General features: G+C 33.2%; 1 protein-coding gene across 1 annotated transcript in view; it reads left to right on the top strand.

The window, feature by feature from the left end:
• Positions 1-822: 822 nt before the first annotated feature.
• Positions 823-24,519, top strand: part of LOC129234424 (uncharacterized) — a 43,604-nt gene continuing 19,907 nt past the window's right edge. Inside the window, exons 1-3 of the mRNA XM_054868423.1 lie at positions 823-959; positions 6,248-6,355; positions 10,666-10,779. Coding sequence (XP_054724398.1) covers positions 912-959; positions 6,248-6,355; positions 10,666-10,779 — 270 coding nt within the window. The 5' untranslated portion in view covers positions 823-911. The remainder of the gene's footprint in view (positions 960-6,247; positions 6,356-10,665; positions 10,780-24,519) is intronic.

Below are 24,519 nucleotides of genomic sequence, written 5' to 3'. Positions count from 1 at the left end.
TCAGCGAGCAGGGGGCAGAGCCACCTGGTAAAAAAAAAATGATACAACAAGTTTTTAATTATTCTCTTGTGGAAATACAAAATATTTTTCCTTGAAAAACTTTGTATGTAAAATAATGAATAAACTATTTAATGATTTTTACTCCCTATCAAAATTTTAAAAAATGCAGTACAGTGATAAAACTGCATAAAAACTTATAATTACGTAAAAGTTGTATTTATAGGCTTATTAACGTATGCGGTCTCCTTTATTACTGCCTAATTTAAATTAATGTTTTTAAAACAAAAATTTAAAAATATTTTTTTATGGGGAAGGGGGGGAGGGGGCGCCGAAACGAGATCTTGCCCCTGTTCGAAAATGACCTAGTTACGTCCCTGACTATATGACTCCGACTCCGCAGCCCTGATTCACATATCCATCTCTGTACTTCATAGCATGTACCGACTTTTAGTAAAATTCAATTTTGCTCAATAACACCGAATAAGAAAATCATAATGCGTCTAAACACATAGGTGGGTGTTATTGAAAAGGAAAGAAATATATTTCAGAATTTCCCGGATAGGTACAGAAATTAGCTGCAATTCTTATCATTTCCAATTGACGCATAATGGGCCCAGATTCATTCTTATAAATATGTTTACAAAATATACTCAATCCACTTTTCTGCCACGCCAATTAATACATTAAAACGAAACATCAATTAATAGCAGAGAAAAGATCATAATTGGATCAGCTGTTGCCGTGACGCATTTCATAATACATTAACACCTGTTAGCGATGATTACATAAAAATCCAACAAACATTCAGCACTGTCAAAAAACGTGTATAAATACTGATGTGAACCTAAGCCAAACACACAACTGCTAGTTTCTTGCATTTGACTGATCACAGTTTTTTGCTACTTGCAAATATGTCTACATCTATTTCCCTCGCATTTCTGTTGGTTTTGGTGTCTTGCGTAAGTATATTTCATCCAAATGGGTCACACTTAATTTGTTGGTTTATTAAATACAGCAAAAGAGTATAAGTTATTTTCAAACCATGATAAAATGACTATAGAAAGCCAATTTTTGTGAACGTTCACGAACCAAAATGTTAAAAATTGAGAACTTATAAATGAGTACCAATTATGCTGCGTAGTTTTTAACCTTTTATACACTGTAAAAAAATTCCGAAACGTTACTGGATATTTCCGTGCTACGTTTCGGGATTTCAATGGTTTTTATCCACTTCCTGGAAAAAACAAGTACCATTGTCAAAAAGTTTCCTGAATTGCTACAAGTCGCACGAATGCAGACTTTTCACCCTTTGTGAAAATATTTTTAGTTCCCAGTTTAAAGAATAAGTGAACGTATTTATAAAGTGCATCGGCTTCAGTTCAGATACGGTCCGTCCATGCTAACTAAGCTCCCACAGGGAGCGAATAAGTATGGACTATGTTGCTTTGCAAGAATTGCAGGCGAGTAATATTTTCGTTACTTGCCAGCAATTCTTGCTAAGCTTTGGCCATGTTTGCAATGATGCTCTTGGAACTTCCTTGATGAATCAGGAAGATGCCGAGCTATTATATTATACCTTCTTAAGTTTACTCGAATTTTTCAGAGACACGACTGGCTTTTAACGGGAATATTTCTGAATATTTTAGGAAGTTTCTAGGATAATTTCAGGATGGTTACTGAATTTCAACGAAAAACGTTGCTGGATTTTGCAAGATATGTTACTGGCAGAAATTGGGCACATCAGCTGCCCATTATTTCCCAGGAACGTTCCTGAATCGTGTTTACAGTGTACTGACGCTTGCCCTGAAAAAATACAACAAGTTTTCCAAAAAATCTACTTTACGAAAATGGCTTCTAAAGTTAAAATATCAAGGAAAACATGGTTTTAAGGTGATTAAAATGAAGCAGCACATTAACTGTGTCGCAAATATTTTTTTTTAATGAAAATCATTTTATATAGCAGGCAGTTAGTTTTGGAGATCATTGCATTGACTATTTCTGATGGCTTATCTTCATTTTTTCCATATCATATTTTCCCAAATGTTTTACGGTATTAAGAAAATCTTTTTTCTCATAAAGTATTTACTTTACGGTGCTTTAACTTTTCTTTTTAACTTTATTACTCATATAATGCTATAATATGGATTAGAGAGGCAGAGTTACCTAACAATAAGTCTGAACCTGCCTTGTGCATAAACATCCACTTATATTTGCATTTCAATTTTGAAATTTGAAGTGGCTTTTGATGTCCCAATGGAAAATTAAAAAATGTTCTTAAATATTGGGTCCTTAAATAGCCGTTGCAGTGCTTTGTTAGAGTATTACTCAGGGCTAAAACTACTCAGGACTGCTTATTTTACACTTCCAAAATAATAAAATATAAAAGAAATTCCAATATATGGCTCAAAATTAACGATGCTAGCCTTTGCTTTAAAGCTTAAACCAGCTATCTCCAAATGAAAGGAAAATAGAAAAAGAGAAATACACTTGTTGTAAAATGGTTCAGTGGGTAAACTTGCCACATCGAATTCAAAAATTGACAAACACTTATTGAAGGTTAGAAAAACAATTTTAGTTAAGAACTGTTAGTTGAAACGTATGTACAGTGCACATAAGGTATATAACGAAGATTGGGAGCACATGTCCCATCAAAAGGGGGTGACTTTCGTTACATCAAAATATCGAAATTATACATTCATCGACGGCAATTCAGTGGCGACTGAACGCTTGATTCGAGTTTATGCTAGGAAGAGTTGAATGACTGTTGCCATTCCAAATCAAATAATTTTCCTCACACTTGAAAGAGAAATACACTTTTATACAGTTATAGTCATAGACTAATAACAAGAGTAGATCGAGCTATGGCAACCCTTTTGCTGCTCATAAACCAAACCATGTGACTGGTGGATATCCTAGCAACAGCGGGCGTTGATCGTAGCAGACGATCAACAATAAATAAAATAAATTGAATTGATGGAACACGGAAGAATGATCTTTTATGGAGTCCGATTTGTAAGTTTGTTATTCTAAGTTGTAAATATTTTGTTAATGTAGTGAGTTTTTCGCTTAGATAGTACTGTGCATTTTCTTGAGTCAATTTCAATAACTCTCTAAGCAATTAAAGATGCCAGCGCCCAAAAAAAATCGGCAAACGGTAAGATTTTTACTTACAATTTCAATTTAAAATACCGGTTAGTACATTTTTGCGTTAACGCAAAACGTTTACGCCATTATGTTCACGCCAACGCTGACGTAGCAGTTACAAATGAAATAAAAGTTAATGAAAACTGAGATCAAAAACGAATTACTAATGTCAAAATAATGCACAACTAAAAGAAAAACAGTTCAATCTCTGCACCTGGAAAAAAATTATAATGAGAACACATTACGTCTTAAAATACATGTCGAGTGCCAAACTATAGATAATGTTGCCATCTAGCAACCATGCTGCCAAAGTTTTCGCCAAGCCTCCCACCAGTCACATGATGTATCCATGAATCAATTTTTTCATCAGCAAGTCTGGAAAAGCTCGGTCTACTCTTATTATTAGTCTATTGTTAGAGTCCCTACATTTTAGTCTTACTCCTTAGGATCCGCACGGGAGAAGTGATGGGGTTGACTCATGCCGGGAATCGAGTTCGAGTTGTGTCGGTTTAAATACCACCCCTGACTTTTTTCCTCAAAGTACCATTGATGAATTCTAAACTTAAATAAATTGGGAGCAATTTTTAAATTAACTTTGAATTATTTTCCTTTCATTCCATAAATCTTTAACGGATTTTGATATTCTGAATTTTTAATTTAAAAAAAAATTTAAGTTGTAATTTTGCTAAAATCACGGCCTGGATAGAAGATTAATATTAATTTTTCCGTTAAAAAATACGTCACTTGGTGCAGTTTTTATTTTTAAATTTTGGCGCGATTAAAATATATATATAACTTTATCGCTATTGCAAACTAAAACTTGGTATTTTGCGACATTCTGCAACTAAAAGTTCTAAATTTTAGGGTTTCCACGAACTTGTAGATATCGCCAATTGCTTTAAGAAAATTTTCTGTTGCCGTAAATGTAGAAAGGAAACGAGTCGCCAAAAAAAGTAACTTACCTTTAACGGAAAAGTACTGCCGATTAAAAAGATCTAAACTTTCCATTTTCCCTTTTCGCCTTTACTAAGTATGACTCTAAACCACGAAATATTTCAATTAGTTTAGGTATGATGTTAGTATACTTAAAATACATGAAAATACATGTTTGTGAAACATTTTTTTCAAAAATTATCAGTGCCCATTAATATCAAAACATTTTTATGTTTATTTTACGAAATATCTTCGAGCCTTTAGTGTGCAAAAACAAACAAGTTCAGTGTCATTTACCAGCAAAAAAACTTTTAGAAGAATGGTAAGTCAGTTCATTTTCTCTTTAATTTAACCCCAGTTTCTGCATTCGAAAAGTAAATGCGAAATTTCAATTAAAAATAATGCCTAGGTTACCTCTTTAATCTTGATGTATAGAAATTTATACTTAACTCCTCTGTCATTGACTCCAAGAAGCATACTTAGCAGAACATTTCAAAAGTCACTGTGGAAAGTCATTTTCTAAGAAATTTCGTGCATTTTAAGCTTTGTTTGATGGAGTGAATTAACGTACAGGATAAAAAAATATAAAACTGAAAATCTTGCAACATCTTAAGAAGCACAATTGTTTGATCTCTCAAATAAACATCCTTTATTCTGTTGGACATGAATGAAGTAAAGAAAATACTATTGAAAAGTATGACTAAGCTGCAAAAGTGGCAAATTCGAGCCTTCCTGGAAGATATTTTAAATATATTTTTAATTTAAAATGACTACATATAATAATTTTCTATAATTTTTGTCAAAGGCGTTTTACTCATCTTCATATACATGATAGCTAATATAGCTAATTCACTGATCGAGTAACGCACTGACGTCTCTAACTATGAAACTCGCGCCCTAGCATGCGTAGCTGCATTATTTCATTGTTCAAGCCATAAAAATTCAGTAAGTTATTTATAATTTGATTATATTTTTTGGAAATGTTTGACATGCTAGGAAGCGCTTTATTTTGACAAGGCTGAACTGGATCCGGTAACTTAACCGTTTTACTGTTAATAGGTTTTTGGAGAATGAGGAAAGAAAAATTGGTCAATAATGAACGCTATCTACAGGAGTTAAGGTTTAATCCACTACAGTTAGGATTAAAATTTCAACTATCAAAATATTATCAAACAGGCGATTGCTTCGCTCAAATGTAGAAACAATTTTCACCCGTCATATCTTGACGGGCAATTTTCTAGTGTATAATGATTATTTTTATCAAGCAGAAAAGATTTAAAACCTAAAAAATTACTTTTCTTCACACTTAAAAATAATTGTATGTAAATCAAACTAAAAATCTTACAACTAGCTTGTGTAGCATATTTTCAATGCGTAGTAATTTGTTTGTTTTTTTCTAAGTATCAATGGGGAACGCTGTGTTAAATCATTAGGAAAAGTATCTGCTGATGGATTCCCCTTTAAAGTCGCAAATTACGTAACTCGCATTTAATGCACAAGCAAATTTTCACGATGTTTTTTTACAAAATATGTAGCCAAGCTTTAAAACACGGAAATTCATTTCTGAACTTAACTTTTGATCATGAAAAGTAAATTTTGCAGAGTTTGACTTCCGAATCAATGATTACAGCTTCTGTCTCTATTTGAATGATGTCGGTCTCTTGGCAAAAAAAAAAAAAAAAAAAATTAAAATTACTTGAAATAAAATCAAAATCTATCATCAGATGATGAGTTAATGAAGAAAATTACTTCTGAGCTGAAACAAAAGTTTAAAATGTCGCATCTTTCTAGAAATTATTGGTCATTTTAGAAAAGTTTGTACATGAATTCTTACAGGAAATTGATTTATGAAAAAAAGATGTAAAACATCTAGACCATTGCAGAGCTTTTTTTTTTCTTTAACAAAAACTGGATAGACAGTAAAAGTGGTAAAAACATGCCGTAATTGCATAAATATTTTTTATGATGTGCGAAAAATTGAGCTGGATGTGGAGGGGGGGGGGGAATGAAGACATAAAAGTATAATAGGTTTTTGTTTTCTTATATAGAAAAACATAATTAAACTATAACCTCTTTGTACACTAATTGCTCTGCCCCATTTTTTTTTTTCATCTTATTTCTTTTTATCCTGTAATGCAAGCGTATTTCTAATTACTTTCCCTTTTTTCAGACTCTGATAACTTGTCAGATTGGACCACCTGCATATGTGCCAACTGAAGGTGAAAAAGAAATTTGTGCAAACAATGCTAACGGTAGAACTGTTGAAAATGTCATGAAGGTAGCTATCATCTGATCACGGCTCATTAATTTTCAGAATTATAATATGTTTTTATCCTAAATCTTTCATTTTACGTGAATGTATTGACCTTCTTATAGGAAGGTTAAAATTTTCTATAGTGAGAAGTTCAATACAGCCCTATTTAGAAGTATACTGTTACACGTTCGGTGCAGCTTCAAATTTTCTTCAAATGACGACACAGTTTTTGAGAAAAACACTGGAGATTTATTTACAACTATTTACAAGAAATGATTTACAAGAAATGTCGTTAATAACTACTAAATTAACCATAGCAATGAGGCAAATATCGATTAACACCGTAAACTCAACGGTTTCACATCAAAATGCACAAAAACACAGCCCAAAAGGCTTCACAAAACAGAGTTAATACACTCTCAGCGCAACGGCTCAGTCGAGACTGACTTTTTATCACGCGTCACGGCTATTTATAAACATCGAAAGAGAGCTTCCAGAAAATCCTACACCGTTCTACCAAATTCTCAATTCTTTAGATTCACAAATTTCATCATTCAGAAATGAGGGGACCGTATACTTCAGTCGAATGTTATTGGGTTGTATGTACATTACATGAAACTATTTACAAGTTACGTTACTAAGACAATTTTAGAGGAAAGATAACGCCAAACTTAGCTAGATTACAACAAATTAATCACGAAAAAATAATTACTATTTACAGAATTTGTAACAATACGTTATGGTAACTATTGAACAGCAATATGGCATGCTTTACTTGAGAATTCTAATGAATAAAAATATGTTTAATACCCAAAGTTTAAAAAAAATGTATATATTTTTTTTATTCACTGAGTAACTATGTTACATATTGAAATGACGTTTATCTCCAATCAATAGCAAATTACAATATCAAACAAACATAGCTTGAAAATATAGCTTAATGTATTAGAGTTACGTGAAAAAGCATAGCAACGACAAAAGTATCTAACAAAAATGTCAATTTCAAAGAACTTTAAAATTTTTACTAATATTACTTTCTTTCAGAAGTCAGCTGGTGGCTTAGTGGATAGTGGCACGGCGTTGACCACATGCGCCTCTGTTCACGGGTTCTGACCCGGGGGGCAAGTGACCTGTCGGTGAATTTTCATGATGCAGAAAATCGACAGCGCCCATATCGTATGATAAGGCAGCATGTAAAAACCCCATTAAGTATTCGTTTGACTTTGGATATCCTGGCCAAAACTAAAATCCTTGGTGCAGTTTCGCATCGATGAGAGTCCAGATGTAATTATCTGATGAGACTCTGCTTCAAAATTCTCTGTGCCATGGATACCTGTGCCTAGATGGTGGAACATGAAAGTCTGGATGCCATATCGGGGGACTGCGCTAGGTCTGCATAAGGCAACAGCCTTTAACAATAGTAGTCCCATTAAAAAAGAAAGAAAAAAGCTTTCGATCAGAAAGATATCATGTGGCAAGAAATAGCGGGAAAGGGAGGGGAGGGAGATTGAAACGTTAATAATTGAAATAGAGGAAACACAATAATACCAATGCTTAAACGCTCCGAGAATTATAGCCGTTATACATCTTTATATATAAAAATGAATGTCTGTCTGTAATCCATGAACTCAAAAACTACTCGGCAGATTTGGCTGAAACTTTCACCGTTTGTTATTTTTGGTACTGAGAATGTTTATAGACCAGTTCGAAAAAAATCCGATCGATCCTTTTTTATTCTAATTTAAGTCACAATCCATTGGATAAATACGAATAAAATTATCGGCTGCAGAAATTGATTCGCGTGAAAGATCTCATTGATAAGAAGTTAGTTGTTGCCATTTTTCTTGAGTTTGAACAAATAAATTCTTTCTTTATTGTTTTATGGCTTTTCATGCAACGGGGGGATTTAAATCTTTTTCTATTTGATATTTTTAGCGATTGATTGATCTTGCAAACTGCGTGAGTACAAAATTTGAGTATAGTCACGACTTCACTTGATACGTGTTTCTATAAGACGCGATAAGACGCGTATCGAGTGAAGCATTGGTATAGTAAGCTAATCGGGACTTTTAGACACGCGATTTAGACACGTGTCACATGAATTTTGAAAAAAAAAAAAAAAAACGAACGATATGTGCCATTTCTAGTCGAGAGCGAAGAATTTGTATAGTTGAATTGTTTTCAACGATAATGATGTATTTTTTTGTTGGCGTAGCAACGCGCGTCGGGTACAGTTAGTTTTAGATAAAAGTATCTTAATTTGAAACTCGAATAAAATCATCTATATGTAAAAGAAGCAGTCAAAAACTTTGTGGACACACTGCAAGTGGAACACTGGAAGTGACATCCAGTCTATTTACTTATTCTCGTCTGACTTATTGTCGTTCCTTTGTCCGTCGTCGGTCTTCGTACTCCTTCGTTCTTTTTTGCACTGATGAAGGGGTTTGGTTGTATAACCCCGAAAAAGCTGTTTGGAGCGTTTTTAAACTCTTTTTAATTGCTTTTATTTGTACACGTATACACGTTGTCATTTTTTCGCTCAAAATTGTCTATGCTGATCCAACATGTCAAGAAGTTTTTAATATGAACTTCTTAAAACGAAACTCTTGGATGTCCTGGAGATGCGCTACCCACAATTGCAAATATCAACTTGAAAATATCAACTTTATGGGCCACTTTTGGAATTTGAACTTGAGATATTCTGATGAAGTCATGAAATTTGTATGAACATTGCATAGTTACTTGTTATTTTATCCATTTTGAACATTTTGTACGTTGTACCATTACATTTCTTTTTATTTACTACTTTATAAGTACTAATGTTCATATTCAAGAATGTTGAACATTTTGTACGCATCAAATTTTCCTACATGCTGAAATTTTCGTGCGCCGCACACTGTAAAAAAAAAATCCGAAACGTTAGTGGTTATTTCCACGGAATGTTTCGGGATTCCAGAGGTTTTCACCAATTTCCCCATAAAATCAAGTATCATCGCAAAAAAGTTTCCTGAATTGCTAAAAGGTGCACAAATGTAGACTTATCACTGGTGTGAAAAACATTTTTTGCTACCAGTTTAAAGATTAACTTAGCGTTCTTATTAAGTGTATCGGCTTCAGCTTGATTACGGCCCGTCCAGGTTGAGTAAGCTCTCAATGGAAGCTAATATGTCACTGGATAGCTGCAGTTTTGCGAGGAAAGGAATATTCGTGTAGCCTTGGTTGCTCTAATTCTTCTGGAACTTTCTTGGTAAACCGGGAAGGTTCTAATTTGATACATTAAACCTATTCAATTTTTGTAGAAGGTTCACTACTACATTTAACAGGGGAGATTTCCCAGTATTTCTGGAAGGTTACTTGCTTTTATTGGAAAACGTTCCTGGTTTTTGTAAGATATGTTACTGGTTGAAATTGGGCACATCAGCTGCCGATTATTTTCCAGGAACGTTTCTGAATCGTTTTTACAGTGCGCTACTATTAATTCTCTAGATATTAAACATTTAATGTGTACCATTGCTTACGTTTAACAAACTCTTATTTGTAAAAAAGCAGTCGAAGCACTTTGTACTTAATAAATGAGTGAAATACGACAACGTGTGTACCAGTACAATGAAAAGCAATAAAAATGAGTTGCAAACTCAACAAACAACTGTTGCGATTCTATAAAATGAGCATCTTTAGTTCATAAAAGAAAGATGGTGAACAAAGCCCGAACCAACAGTCAAGTGAACTATCGTTAACTTGACTGCAGATTATTGCTTTTATTTTTACTGGTATACACGTTGTCGTATATTACCTATTATCTTGAGAGCCAAGCAAATATCTATTTCTCTTTGCATTTAAAACTAGTTTTGACTCAGCCACACAATATTGAAGATAATTAAAACGAAACAAGGCTGTTTTTATTTTTTAAACCCCAGATCTTAAAAATTATACCAATAAAACAACATATCGATGGTAAAACTACCCAATCGTAAAAAAGGGCAAGTTTAGAGGGGGTATCAACCCATTTTATATTTTCCTTTTTAATAATCAACGTTATCATACCTCTACATTGCCTGTTTGGATCATATATTTACTGGAAGAAATGATATGGAGGTTGAAAAACTGAAACAAAAGTAGAATAACATCACTTTTGTAAAGATAAAAAAATATTAAAACTCACAAAAGTTAACTTTGGAGGTTGGGTACCTTTATCATCGATGTAACTTAGAAAAGGCAACGAGATCAAAAACGCGCTTCAACAGAAAGCAACATCAGAGCAGTGATTCGATTGGAAGTATGATAATCATACTGCAGAAGAGGGTTTTAATTCAGTGTTATTCTAAATTCTATAGGACCGACCCCAATCTTGCCATGTTGTTTGCAGCTACAGTGACGGACAGGATGAGACTTACAATTCCCCAGATGGACAGCTGTGTTGCGACATGGTGGGAGTTGGGCCAACAGGGGTAAGTAAAAAGTTCTTACTGAGGTTTTCAGTTCTAGTGTCATTCGACGACTTTAGAAAATATGCAAGACTACCTAAAATAATTTAAGACCATCTCGGAAACGAACGGAATATGAAAGATTTGCAACAAAATTTTAAGAATTTAATTGTCTAGATAATAGATTTCAATACCGGTTTACCGGTATACCGAATACCGGTATTTCAAGCTATTTTGTAATTTCGTAATACCGGTATTTTCTGGCGAAAAATACCGGTATTTTCGATATTAGCTGAAAACAATACATGTTTTTAATTAGGAAATTTATCTGATTAGATAGCTACTTTTGCTTTAAATGTACATTTCTTTTTCCATCATACAGTGCCGAAATCAATCTATTACACAGGGGAACAAAAAAATGTTTTTTCTTTGGTGCTCAGAGTTTGAGAACTGATTTTAGATATTTTTGGGGCTTTGAATCGAGAGATAAAATTAGTTTTTTTCTTTAGCAGCTCCACTTTTTTAAATAAGTGCTGCTGTTTTACCCAAAATGTGCAGTTTTAGCTCAATTTTGCTCATTTCTAAATTAAGTAAAGGCTTCTGAAACAAGGATTGCTTCTGGCATATTTACCCTATTGTCAACCTGCAGTCTAGTAACCTAAAGGAATATTCACCAAATGTAGTAAACATTAAACAAATTTAGCAATAACGCTTCAACAAGTTAAGGTCAATTTGTAAGTTCTTACTTTGCATAAATTCGCTTCGCGTGATGTGTGATCAGTTGGAAATTTGTATGCAATATTTTCAGGGCCCGATTAATATAGTGGGTGACACAAAATAAACATTTTGGGGGAGCCCTCTGAAGTCAAATCTTATAAACATTAATGGGGAACCAGGAGTGACAATTTCAGGTGCGTTGAGGTGTTCAACCAGTCGTTCAAAATATTTGTTGGGATGCAAAGTATCCCACGCTTAAGTACACCTAAAAAAAAAAGTAAATACGTAAAGGAGAATACCATAATTTTCTTTCATTTTCTTAAGTTAAGCTTTCTTTAATAAGACTACTTCCATTTTAGTCATTTTGAGGTGCTTAAAAATTGGAGTCCTATGGCTAACAGTCTACGTGGCTTGTTTGGTAATCAGGCTCTGATTATTTGTACAATACAATCGGAATAAAAAATCCATGTTTTGTGTTTTATTTGATCGATACATGTAACTTAAACCCGTTTTATGTATATTTAATTGTTATACCTTAGATTGTTATACCTAGGCAAAAACTGATGTCATATTTAAACTCAGGGTACCAAATTCATACGAAATTAGTTCCGAAAACCCCAGCATTAAAATCATTGTTTCAATGTGTTAATATAAATATTTGGCTTCAAAAGCACGATCTAATTCTAATAGAATATCATTAAATAAAAGTAGAGAAAAAAATACAAAAGTTTATTTTCATCAATGATGGTTTGTCGCATTTTCCTGCATTTGTGTGCGCCATGTTTTTTTTTTTTTTTTCCCATTTCCCTCATCACTCTTTCCCTTTTTAGAAGTTCAACCATCAACTGCAGCAGTACTTTACGATAAATATATATTTTAAATATTTGTCTCAACACACACACACACACAAAAGGATTTATCCCAAAATCACACGCAAGAGACCTAATTTATTTGTGAAGGACGGGCTTCGAGACAATTAGATAAGGTGTATTATTAACAGTACCACCAACCTGCGTGAATTCAGAAAATGTATTTTCAACTGCACTGCAGAGAATTTGTGCGCTAAAATGAGTTACAGGCTCAAAGAGTGTTCAATAGATGTACTATTTTTCTTCCCATTATCGATTTTGTTAATTCATTTTATGTTTGTTCACAATGCGTTTCCATAAATAATACATTTTTTGCACAAAAATATGAAATATGGGAACGAAACAATTTGTTTTCTACCATGTTTTGAGACATTTATAATACCTATAGTATACCAAATATTCCGTTATCACGTTTAAAAAAAATCTAATATTATCGCATTTTGGGACCGATATTGCAATTCTTACTACCATTAAAGGATACTCAAACAATAAAAATGTGTTTCAATAATGAAACAAATTGCGATTCTGAGTCTTTGTTAAAAATTAAGGAGTCCATTGTACATCAAAATTAGCATTTCCCCAAAGTATTTTGAATAGTTACACACGACTACATTTATTTGATTTTTATGCATTGTTTAAAAGATCTTGATTTGCATTCAACATCATTAAATGTAGATATTTTATGGGTGATCCGACAGAAATAGATGTGCTAAACAGAATTTTGACTCAAAAGGGATTATTGCAAGCATTTTTTTTTTTTTTTTTTTTTTGAAATAAATAGAATGCAACAGACATAAATTTCATACTTTTGGATAAACTGAAGTGAAAATATATTTTAACACTCAATTTTCACTTGCTAATATTATGATCACTACACTAAGGTATTAGAAACCTCATTCATTTTCATTTAGCTAATATATTAACTCATTTTTTTAAAGGTAAATAATATGTAATAAGTAATATGTATATTTAAAAAATCAATAGCCTTTGTTGACGCGATTGCTGAAGAATGCTTTGGCATGGGGTTCACTCATTATTAGCACGAAGGTCTAGCCAATTGAACCAATGGGCCTCTACTTCTTAATGCTATACATTAAAGCAATGCATAATAAGAAACTAAATAAATCGGTTTTTTCGACAAAACAGTCAAAATGAGAGGTCTCTGTTTATTTTTCGCCGAAAACTAAAAAAATCTTTAAAATGATGCTTCACAGTTGTAGTTTGATAGAGTATTAAAGAAATCTTGGCATTTCCTCAAAAAAAAAAAAAAAAAAAAAAAAAACTTTCAGAAATAATATATGTGATTTTAAAAAGATTAGAATCCGGCAGTATGTATGGGTGAGATATACTTTTTTTTTTTGAGCTGTTATTTGTTTTTTAACTCCGGCAAAGGTATGGGTAATTTTAGTCGCCTGTTTTTTTTTTTTTTTTTTTTGAACCGTTATTTATGTTCGAACTTACGAATTAAGAAAAAATCAGTCAAACTTTTCATAATTGGAAAATTAATTGTGAAATTCCAACGAGAAATTACAATCTTTGAATTCTGAAATCAATCTACCGCACTGTAAAAAAAATCCGAAACGTTACTGGTTATCTCCGTGGAACGTTTCGGGATTTCAGAGGTTTTCACCTATTTCCCCGCAAAATCAAGTATCTTCTCAAAAATGTTTCCTGAATGGCTAAAAGATGCACGAATGCAGACATTTCACTGGTGTGAAAGATATTTTTTGCTACCAGTTTAAAGAATGACTGAGCATGTTTATAAAGTGTATCGGCTTCAATTTGATCACGGCCCATCCAGATTGACTGAACTCCCAATGGGAGCAAATAAGTCACTGGATAGCTGCAGCCTTGCGAGGCAGGAATTGCAGGCAAGAAATATGGTTGGTTCTTGCTTGCAATTATTCGCGCAGCTTTGGCCATGGTCGCGGTAATGCTTCTGGACCTTTCTTGGTAAACCAGGAAGGTTCTAATCAAATACATTAAACTTATTTAATTTTTGTAGAAGGTTCACGACTGGCTTTAACAGGGGATATTTCCCAGCATTTCAGGAAGGTTACTCACTTGTATCGGAAAACGTTCCTGGTTTTTGTAAGATATGTTACTGGTTGAAATTGGGCACATCAGCTGCCTATTATTTTCCTGGAACGTTTCTGAATCGTTTTTACAGTGCGAACACAAACACTGAAATTGCATTAAAGTTCTGAAGCGTGCATAAGTTATGAAAAGTGATACTAAGGTTTTGTAATGAAAAAAATCAAAGAAAATCTTATAAAATATATACTTATTCCGAATTTTTTCATTTTTTAGCTATGCAAGAACGGAAAATGTGCCCTCGGTGGAATTTTTTAGTGGAATAGAACATTTAGAGCCGCTCTTGTTGGGAAAACCGCAGTATTTCTACAAAACAAATGAAGGCTTTGTGCCCAAATATTGATCTTCTCAATTTTAATTGTATTCAAATCCAATAAAATGCTGCAACAGAACTTGTGTTGGAAATTTCTTCTTTTCAGGCAAAATAAAACACACGACTGAGAGAATGATTATTCCACATACACGATACACACCTAAGTATACAACAAGAGCCTAGCCTTTATGGACAAACAATTCACTATCACATATTTCCCTAAAACCGTCCAAACTGGTCACTATTTCACAGAGTCGAAGGCATCAAAATGGAGCATAATAGATTTTAATTTAAAGCCTCTTCAGCTTTAATACATTTTGTTTTCAACTTTTTGGACTTTGATCGAGTTGAAAGTTTGGACAACTCCCTCCCTGCATTACAGTTTTGATGCATTGTCAAATTGCCTTTTAATGCAGGTAATGGTTGCATAACTTGGAATTTCGAAGCAGGTATGTGTCAATTCAACACTGTGTTAAAAATACTTTTTTACTGTTTTGTTATTCTTTAAATTAAATTGCTGATTGACGTCAGATTAAAAGAAAATTTTTTTTCACCTTGAAATTCTCTTTTTTCTGTTTCTAAAATACGGCATTAGTCCAACTTTTTAACACATTGATGTTGGTACTTTATATAAACCATATACTTACATAATAGCATAAGTAAACAGCTGTAACACAGGCCTCATCATTTTCTTAATGGGTCAAACAGTCACAAAACAAGTCAAAAATCTCTAACCTAATTGTATGACTGATTTATGTAAAATATATTTTTGTACCTTTGCTTAAATAGTACAAACTGTATACAGAGCATGTAACAAAAACGTGCTAGCAAGAACAGATGCTCTAATAATAACAGTATTTTTAATTCGTTGCAAGTGGTATCGTTATTGAAATGTACACTCATGTCCAAAAATTAAAGTCACAAACATATTTTTCAAAGTAATTCTAGATGACTAACAAAAAAAATTACCCAAATTATATTTTATGTATAGTGAAGCATCGGTTACACGATTTTAACCACTGTTTTGGGAAAAGAGTTGTTTAGCATTAGTTTTTGAGGAACTACTGAAATTAGACCGTTTAGGCACATTGGATTTTTACCTGCAGTTTTATGAATATTGCATTAAAAAGTTGTCGGTACTGTTTGACCATCGATTACATGGAAAGGCTAATATCCGGTTTATGAGCGGAAATGGACCTATCAATTAGTTTATAGGTGTGTTAGTTGGTTTGTTACATATTTTCACTTTTGCCTCTCTATTATTTAGCCTTTGTTTTGTAAAAATGAAAATTTGCATTCAGCAACATTTTTGTAATCTTAAGTATATTTGATCTATATTCTCACGGCAAAAATTAATTGATTTATTTATTCACAACAAAGTTTAGAGCTTACCATTTTGCTTTTACGTTCCTGAACGAAATGAAAATATTTTTTTTTCTTTTTGTTGCCATGGTAACTATTTTTGTTTTCCCTTATTTTATTTTAGAGAATGCAATAAATGAATAAGGCACTAGTGACATTATAAAACGCGTGCATCAAAATCCCACCGTTATTTTCCCTTCTCCCCTGCTAGATTAATTCGGATGAAATAGTCTTTACTTGGCAGACTGCAATATTACATACAATCCGCGGTGAAACAGTAATGGTATTGTAACCAAGATGGCCGACCACAGCCGTCACAGAGCAATGACGCCTGCGCAAGACCGCTATTTTGCACTAAGCGTAAGACGGAGGATGAAACCGGCTTCCCAACTAGCTCGTTAACCTTGCTGCTGCGTATGGAATAAGAATTTCCAGACAAACAGTATAAAGACGTCTAGCAAAGAGGGCCCTTTATGCCCAACGACCAGTTCAGTGCGTCTCTTTGAATACATCCGGTAGAAAAGCTCGATTGTTGCGGAGCGGACACATAAGTCATGGGCACAGCAAAAATGGGGTTATTTTCTCTTCAGTGATGAGTCGAGATTTACCACGCAGAGTGATTCCCGTCAAATCTTCATCTAGAGAGAGCGAGGAGCTCGCTATCATCATTCCTACGTAAATGAAATTGACAGATTTGGTGACAGCTAAGTCCTTGTTTTTAGTGGTATAACGTTGGACAGCTGTACACTACTACACGTCTTCAATGCGGCTGTCAATGCTCATCGTTACAGGAATGATATCCTTAAAGCTTGTGTGAGGTTGTTCCGTATTGATTTTGATCCAGACTTCATCTTCGTGAACAATACGCACGTCCACACAGAGAACAGATCGTTGATGATTTTCTTGAGGTAGAGAATATCCGACTTATGGACTGGCCCTCGAAGGCTCTGGATCTCAATCCTATTGAACTTGTTTGGGATGGTTTCGAAAAAGAGCCATTTCACATCATAACCTCCGTTCTAATATCCTCCAAGAGTTAAAAGCCGTGCTTTTGAAAGAATAGGCTTTGTTGCCCCAAGCATTTATTGACACCCTTAGAAACAGTGTGAAAGCTCGTTGTGAAGCTTGTAAAGCGGTGCAAGGTGGTCATGATCTATATTAGACAGGCCTTTCAAGTTGTAAATGATTTTTCTTTAACTTATCATAGTTTAACACTTTTTGATATACCGTATTTCTTAACTCCCAATTAAAATCTTTTCCATGTTGATATGTTTCTATGTTCTTTCTCCCACTTTAATATACCTCTGTACCAAATTTCGTGGCAACAGAAAGAATAGTTTTTCTGTTTTCGCAGATTTTATGTTTGTGACTTTGATTTTGGACATGAGTGTACGATACTGTCTCCAAATAGCTTTAGAATCCCAAAGCTTTGACAGTTCTACATATCTCCAAAAATTTTATAGTTTCATTTATCTCCAAAGATCCTTCAATTGCATACATCAAAAAGATCTTACAATGCCATTCCAGTTAAGATTTACTGATACGTTTATCACACATTCTGAAATTCCTTCTGTATAATAGCCTGACTATTCATATTATTATGCTTTTGCGTATACACATTCAGATCTATTTCTTCGTGGACGTCCATCTGCAGCGGAAATGTTTAGATTGAAAACGTACTTTTACGTGACCAGCGCTCCAGGGACTGTCGACGAAAAACGTATAAGTACGTTTCTCTTATGCAATGTGTTAAACTATAAATGGTATCAGCATTTAAAAGATCAATGAATGATGAAACTTTGCCAATTTTCTTATTTCAGCTACCTTTAACGAAAAAAAATATCATTAAATAGGAAAGTTTGAATTTCAGTAAGGTTCCAGATAAGTTACGAGCTTTTTTATGCTGCAAGTCCAAGAGTCATGATGAGTTTGTTGTAGTGTAGACTACTCAATAATTTCTAAACTTCTAAAAAAATTGCTGCGCTGTTTATTTCACCCCTATTTTCAATTTCACGAATTACTTCATGTTGATATATTTTTGAAAATTCTTCAAAGTTCGTATTTCTTTTAATTCGGATTTTTATTCGTAAGGAATTTAGAGACTGAAAGGCTCATCAAATCTCCCACATGTTAAGACACAACTTATTTAAACTGAAGGCTTCGTGGACATTGATTTGTTAATGTTAGCTTTATAATCAGTAAATATCAATATTTGTACAGTAAACCATAGTACTAAACAATCACGAAGTTTTAACTTCTATAATAACTATGGTTTTAAATAATAATTATAGCCAACGTACTAATATATTTAATGCAATAAAATTGTGTTTTAGTTTTGGCATAGAAATATAAATACGATAATAGTATAACAGGAAATGTCCAATGTTGTTTAACCCAAATAAACAGATTACAGAATACACGCGTTTCGGGGTTTCAAGGAACCCCTTTTTCAATTCAAAGGTGTGAGCTTCTAGATTTAAAGACACCCTGTAAAAGGAATTTTTCATTGCTTTTACTGGGTGTCTGACTCCCTTTAATGGATTTACAAGAAAGGTTTCTCACAAATTCTGCCATCAGGCCCGGCTCCTGGGGTAGGCGACCTGTGCCACCACCTAAAAAGGCAGGTTTTAGGGGCAGCAAATTTAATGACGGCAAAACGTAAAGAGACAAAAAAAGAAAAAAATAATTTGAATTTTGACATCTTGAATTCAAATTATGTTTCTCGCAATCACGAGTGTGTATGTAGGCGTGTGTGTTTGTGTGTGGGGGGGGGGTATGTGTTTGTGTGTACGGGTTATGTGTATGTGTGTGTAGGCATTTGTGTTTGTGACTGTGTGGGGGGGGTATGTGTATGTGTGTGTAGGCATATGTGTTTTTGTCTGTGTGCAGGCATGAATGTGTGGGTAGTTGTGTGTATGTGTGTGTGTATATTTTTGTGTGTGTATGTGTGGGTATCTGTATCTATGCGTGTATGTGTTTTTGTAGGTGTATATGTGTGTATGTGTTTGTGTGTGTGTGTGTAGTTGTGTATGTATGCACGTGTGTGTAGGACATGGATGCAACCTGGAGACGGCTTTCGCTAGAGGTGCAGCATCGTGAGGAGCCCGTCGACGGTGATGGTACCGAGGGTGGCGGTGGGAAAAATCAAAGGAACGCCAAAAATAGTCAAGTGAAAACAATAAGCAATCGTGATTGCTCCAAAAAGAAAAGAAAAGGAAAATGAAAAACTAAAATTTTTTCTTAGATTTTTTACTTTGCTGCTGAAATTTCAGGTATACGATAGAGTTATACTCGATGATTTTAAAATATTATTAAGACCAAGAGACTACACTTTGACATTTGACACCCTCAGAGACCCCTGCACCTACGAATTGTTTGGTTTACCAGTTTTAAATGTTCAGATCAATTTCAGAAAGTGGATCCCCGAGGAATTTTATTAAAAAAAAATCCTTTGAATATTAGTTGCAATTTTGAAATTTAAATATAAAATGGAGTTATCACAGTTATTTTGCTTTTGTTTATAATGTTATCATAATTGACATGCCACGCAAGGTAAGATGCAACTCAACACCTTGAACCTATGTATTTGTTTTGGTACATGTACATTAAAAGAGAATAGAGTAGTTTACTGGAAAAAATGTGAGAAATGCACTGAGAATATTCTGAAAAGAAATCTCGTGTTAAGTCTAATAAAGGGCTACACTTGTTAACATCGCCTGGGGTGGCAAAATTACTAAAGCCGGCCCTGTCTGCCATGGAGCGTTTTAAAACTTCAATTATAGTTAGTCTCACAGTCAGTAAAAAAACACTACCTGCTGCATATTTCCCTTCTTACATTAACTTGTACATGAAAAATATTTAATATGGACTGGAATAGAAGAGTTTTAAGAAAGTCATCTGAAATGAAAAGTGGAAAGTCCTTTTTGCAGCCTCAAGTCCCACAGTCCAACTCAAAGTGCAAATTTATACTTGAAGATCTAGTCATTAGAAAAATTAAAAAAAAAAATGCTTTTAAAGTTTCAACAATTTTTGAATTTATGATTAAATTTGCTCCAAGATATCATTTGCATTTTAAAGTGCTTAAAACGGCATGTGTTCGCATTTTTCGAAACATTTCTGGTTTTTATATTATACTAGCTGAGTTGCTCGACGTTGCACGGTCTACTTACAACGTCGACAAACAGAAGTTGTAACAAATCATGCCTATTGAAATATCTTTGGTTTAACTATGTGGCTTAAATAAAATAAAAGAAAAAAACAGAGTAAAATTTCCCGTTAACGTGAAGAAAAAAGCAATAATATAATTATAACTCAACTCACTAACTTTGATCTCTTTGGTTAATTTTTAAAGTCCAAAAAATTAGTCATCGTTATTAATTGTGTATGAACATACCGTTTCACGGATTTTCCGGCAGAAGGTTTTCACCCTTCGCATTGGATGGGAAAGGGGGGCGAGGAATCTATTTGTGTGCAGCAAAGGTCCTCAGCGCCAAACTTGGAAAAAAAGTATTTTAACCATATATTTATATAAGAAACCAACCCCTCTATATGAATTCATGAGCATCAAGGGACCTCTGTGCCGAATTCGGCAAAAATACGATTTGCATAAGGAATATATATATCAGTGGCGTACCTACCATGGGTAAAACCCAGGACGGCAGTTTGTGATGTCAACCCCTCCCCCACCCCCCAACCCTCCACAAACGAAAAAAAAAAGATTTTAATACAGTGGCCTCGGTTTATTTGAATCACGTTTCTTCCTAATAGATTTGAGTCCACAAAGCGTACGATTTCATAAAGCGGTTAGTTCAATAAAGCTGGATTTTGTTATGTTTGGAAATTTGATTTATTAAAGCGGTTGATTCAATTAACTGGCGTCCACTGTATTTTATGTGAGCATGAAATTTATACAATTTTCAATCTAAATACTGCCAATATGAGCCAAATTCTGAGCATAGTATTCACCACCATTATGTGAGGAGGAAGAGAGGGGGGTTCCGGTTTCCCCCTCCCCTATTTCAAATTTGAAGCCTTAGAAACACATTTTAAGACGGTGAACACCGGGGAGAACCTCCACCCCCGTGGTGACACCATTGCTATATATATATATATATATATATATATATATATATATACAGTCAAACCTCCATATATGGAACTTCCACATATCGAATTTTTCTATACAGCGAAATTCCAGCAAATTTCTATGTTCATTATATAGGAAAATTGTTTCTATATATCGAAAAAAATTTCGAGACATTCGTAGATTTTTTTCCACTTTGTCTCATGAAAAATGAAGGTTAGAGGAGAAAATTACGTTCACTAAAGGTTGCTACGGAACTCATAAGAAATCTGGGGTTGAAAGATGTGTAGTTAAGTCGTTGTTCCGTTCTGAAGCTCTTAAGTGCCCTCAAGTTTATTTCAAATCCTAGCTGTAACCAGTAACACTGTCAAATCATTTTCAAGTTGACTTTTTGATTGATTTTTTACTTTTCTCTCGATCACATTGTTAAAACGAAAATCCCCTAATGTTGCGATCAAATTGAATTGCCGAAGAATATGAAGATGTATATGGTTGGCGTAAAAATGTAATTTCTGTTAATTTTTTAATCATTAACTTTCATTCAATCCGATGCTCGTATAAATTATAAATTGGGTTCCATACACGAAAATTAGCTTTTATTTTAATATGTTTTAGGATACTTTTATGATAAAATAAAAACACACACACACACACACATATATATATATATATATATATATATATATATATATATATATATATATATATATATATATATATATATATATATATATATATATATATGTATATATATATACATATACATATAAATATATATACATATATATATACATACATATATACATATATATATACATATATATATACATATATATATATATATATATATATATATATATATATATATATATATATATATATATATATATATATATATATATATATATATATATATATATATATATATATATATATATATATATATATATATATATATATATATGCGCGACGAACGCGAAACGGCAATGACGCGAGTTTCTCAGGATTTACGAATTTTAGTGCAAACGCGAATTTCTCGCTTGCAACACGAAAATCTTTGGAAAGGTATCGTAGTATTAAGCGTACGCTTCGTTATTGATTACTAAATATTGTCTTCGTGAATGTACTTTTACATCCTTTTAGCATCACCGACTGAGCAAGCTCCCACCTTACACTAGCCACACCACCTTAAACATTGATTTGTTACTGTTTAAAAATAACCTCTCCACATTTTTCAATTATTTATTCAAAGTAGATATGAAAGATGCCGAAACATTGTGGCACATTGGCATTCTGTTTCATCTAAAGATTGTGAGGATGTTAAGAAAAAGAGAAAATTTGTCACAATTAAAGAAAAAGTAAAGATTCTTGATACGCTTGAACAACTAAAAACTTTATCGAAGGCTGCATGACGATTAGACTAGAGCCGTTATATAAATAGGCCGGCGCATCAGTTGCAGATAAGCCATTTTGGATCTGAGCGCAATCATTTGATGACAACTTAGAGACATCTTGAAAATTTTGAAACTATAAATAATGCATCTAGTTCATTGATTAGCGTACATTGAGCGTATTCAACGATATTTTCGTCTTCTTTTGAATGTTTTCGGGGGAAAAAAACCATTGTTGTTGTAATAGCTTCTAATCATTTGACATTCGTTTTATTAAATTTTCAAATCTGACAAAAATATGTACAGATTTTGAGGAACAAAACATATTATACGCATAACAGAAGTTAACTTTAAATCTACAGGAAAACCAAATGACCTTTTAATTTTCTGCCACAGGCAAAGCTGTGCGAGCACCACTAGTTACTAATAATAAAAATGAAAGCTTGTCTGTCAGAAGGATGACTGAATGCCGGGGACGCACATAACGCCTAGACTGTTCGGCTGATTTTCATGAAATTTGGCATAAAATTAGTTTGTAGCATTAGGGTGTGCACCTGGAAGCGATTTTTCAAAAATTAAATTTTTTTCTTTTTCTATTCCAATTTTAAGCACGTTTTCCACATAAATTTGGTAAAATGGGGCAGAAATATTTCTCTAATATCTTAAATTTTTAGATCGTTCTAAACATTGGAATTTTCAGCATAAGAAGCAGTTTGTTGCATTAGGGTGTGCACCTCAAAGCGATTTTTCAAAAATTAAATTTTGTTCTTTTTCTATTCCAACTTTAAGCACGTTTTCCACATAAATTTGAAAATTTGGGGCAGAAATATTTCTCTAATATCTTGAATTTTTAGGTCGTTCAAAACATTGGAATTTTCAGCATAAGAAGAAGTTTGTTCAAAGTATCTGCAAGCATTAGGAGAGCTGTAGGAATTATGTTTTTGAGTCCAAGGCTTACCGTAACCAAGGCAAACGATTCTGAGTGATTCAGCTCATTAAAATGAATTAAACTGAAACATTTTGACTGTTCAAAAAAATTCGTATCCTTTTATCTTCTCAGTTTTATGGAATTATACTAATAAAATTATTAAAATATCGTATAACAGGCGGATATTGCATCATTCTTTCGAAAGTGTTCAATTACGGAAAAATGTTAAATCGTTACGATATCGGTTTATTACTACTGGTTCTGATTTAAAATATTTGCATTCGTCTCTCCCCCAGCTACCAAAAGAATTTTTAATTTAAATTAAAGGAAGAAACGATTGCTTTTTCTTTCGTTCAAAGATAATTCACTTTACGGCTCGGTGTTTGATTTATTATTCATTGAATGTAATATATAAAACATTACTTTTACTCGTAACAGAACAGTTCAAACGAATTTTAATTCAATAAACAAAATAAACGTTTTTGAAGTTCAGAAATATTTAATTTATAGTACTTTCGGCCAGATTATTAGTTTTTTTTTTATAGTTTTAGTGGTAAAATAACGGAAATAATGGGACGAAAATAATATTACAGATGGGTAAGCATTTTAGGACGACTTAGAGGTATTTTGAAACTTTGAAGCCGAAATGCATTCGCCAAATTCAGTGACTAGCCAACATGAGCTCATGCTGCCATGTTTTTCTTTGACATTTTTTTTTTAGAAAAAATATAGTTACTGATGTAATGGAGGCTAAACAAATTGTATTGATAAATTTTCAAATATACCAAAAATATGTAAGGACAATGAAAAAAAAAATTAGTTTGCGCATAATAGAAGTTTTCTATAAATATACAGAAGAACCAAATGACCTTTTAATTTTATACCACGGGCAAAGTCATCCGGGCACCGCTAGTAAAAAATAAAATACTTTTCCTTTTTTTATTTAAGGTAGTCCAGTTATAAGCAATAAAGGAATGAAACTTTTTTTTTCTTTCAGACGTGAAATT

The sequence above is a fragment of the Uloborus diversus genome, chromosome 1 (genome assembly GCF_026930045.1).
Source record: "Uloborus diversus isolate 005 chromosome 1, Udiv.v.3.1, whole genome shotgun sequence".
Taxonomy (NCBI): Eukaryota; Metazoa; Arthropoda; class Arachnida; order Araneae; family Uloboridae; genus Uloborus; species Uloborus diversus.
This window is presented reverse-complemented; position numbering and strand designations above follow the sequence as displayed.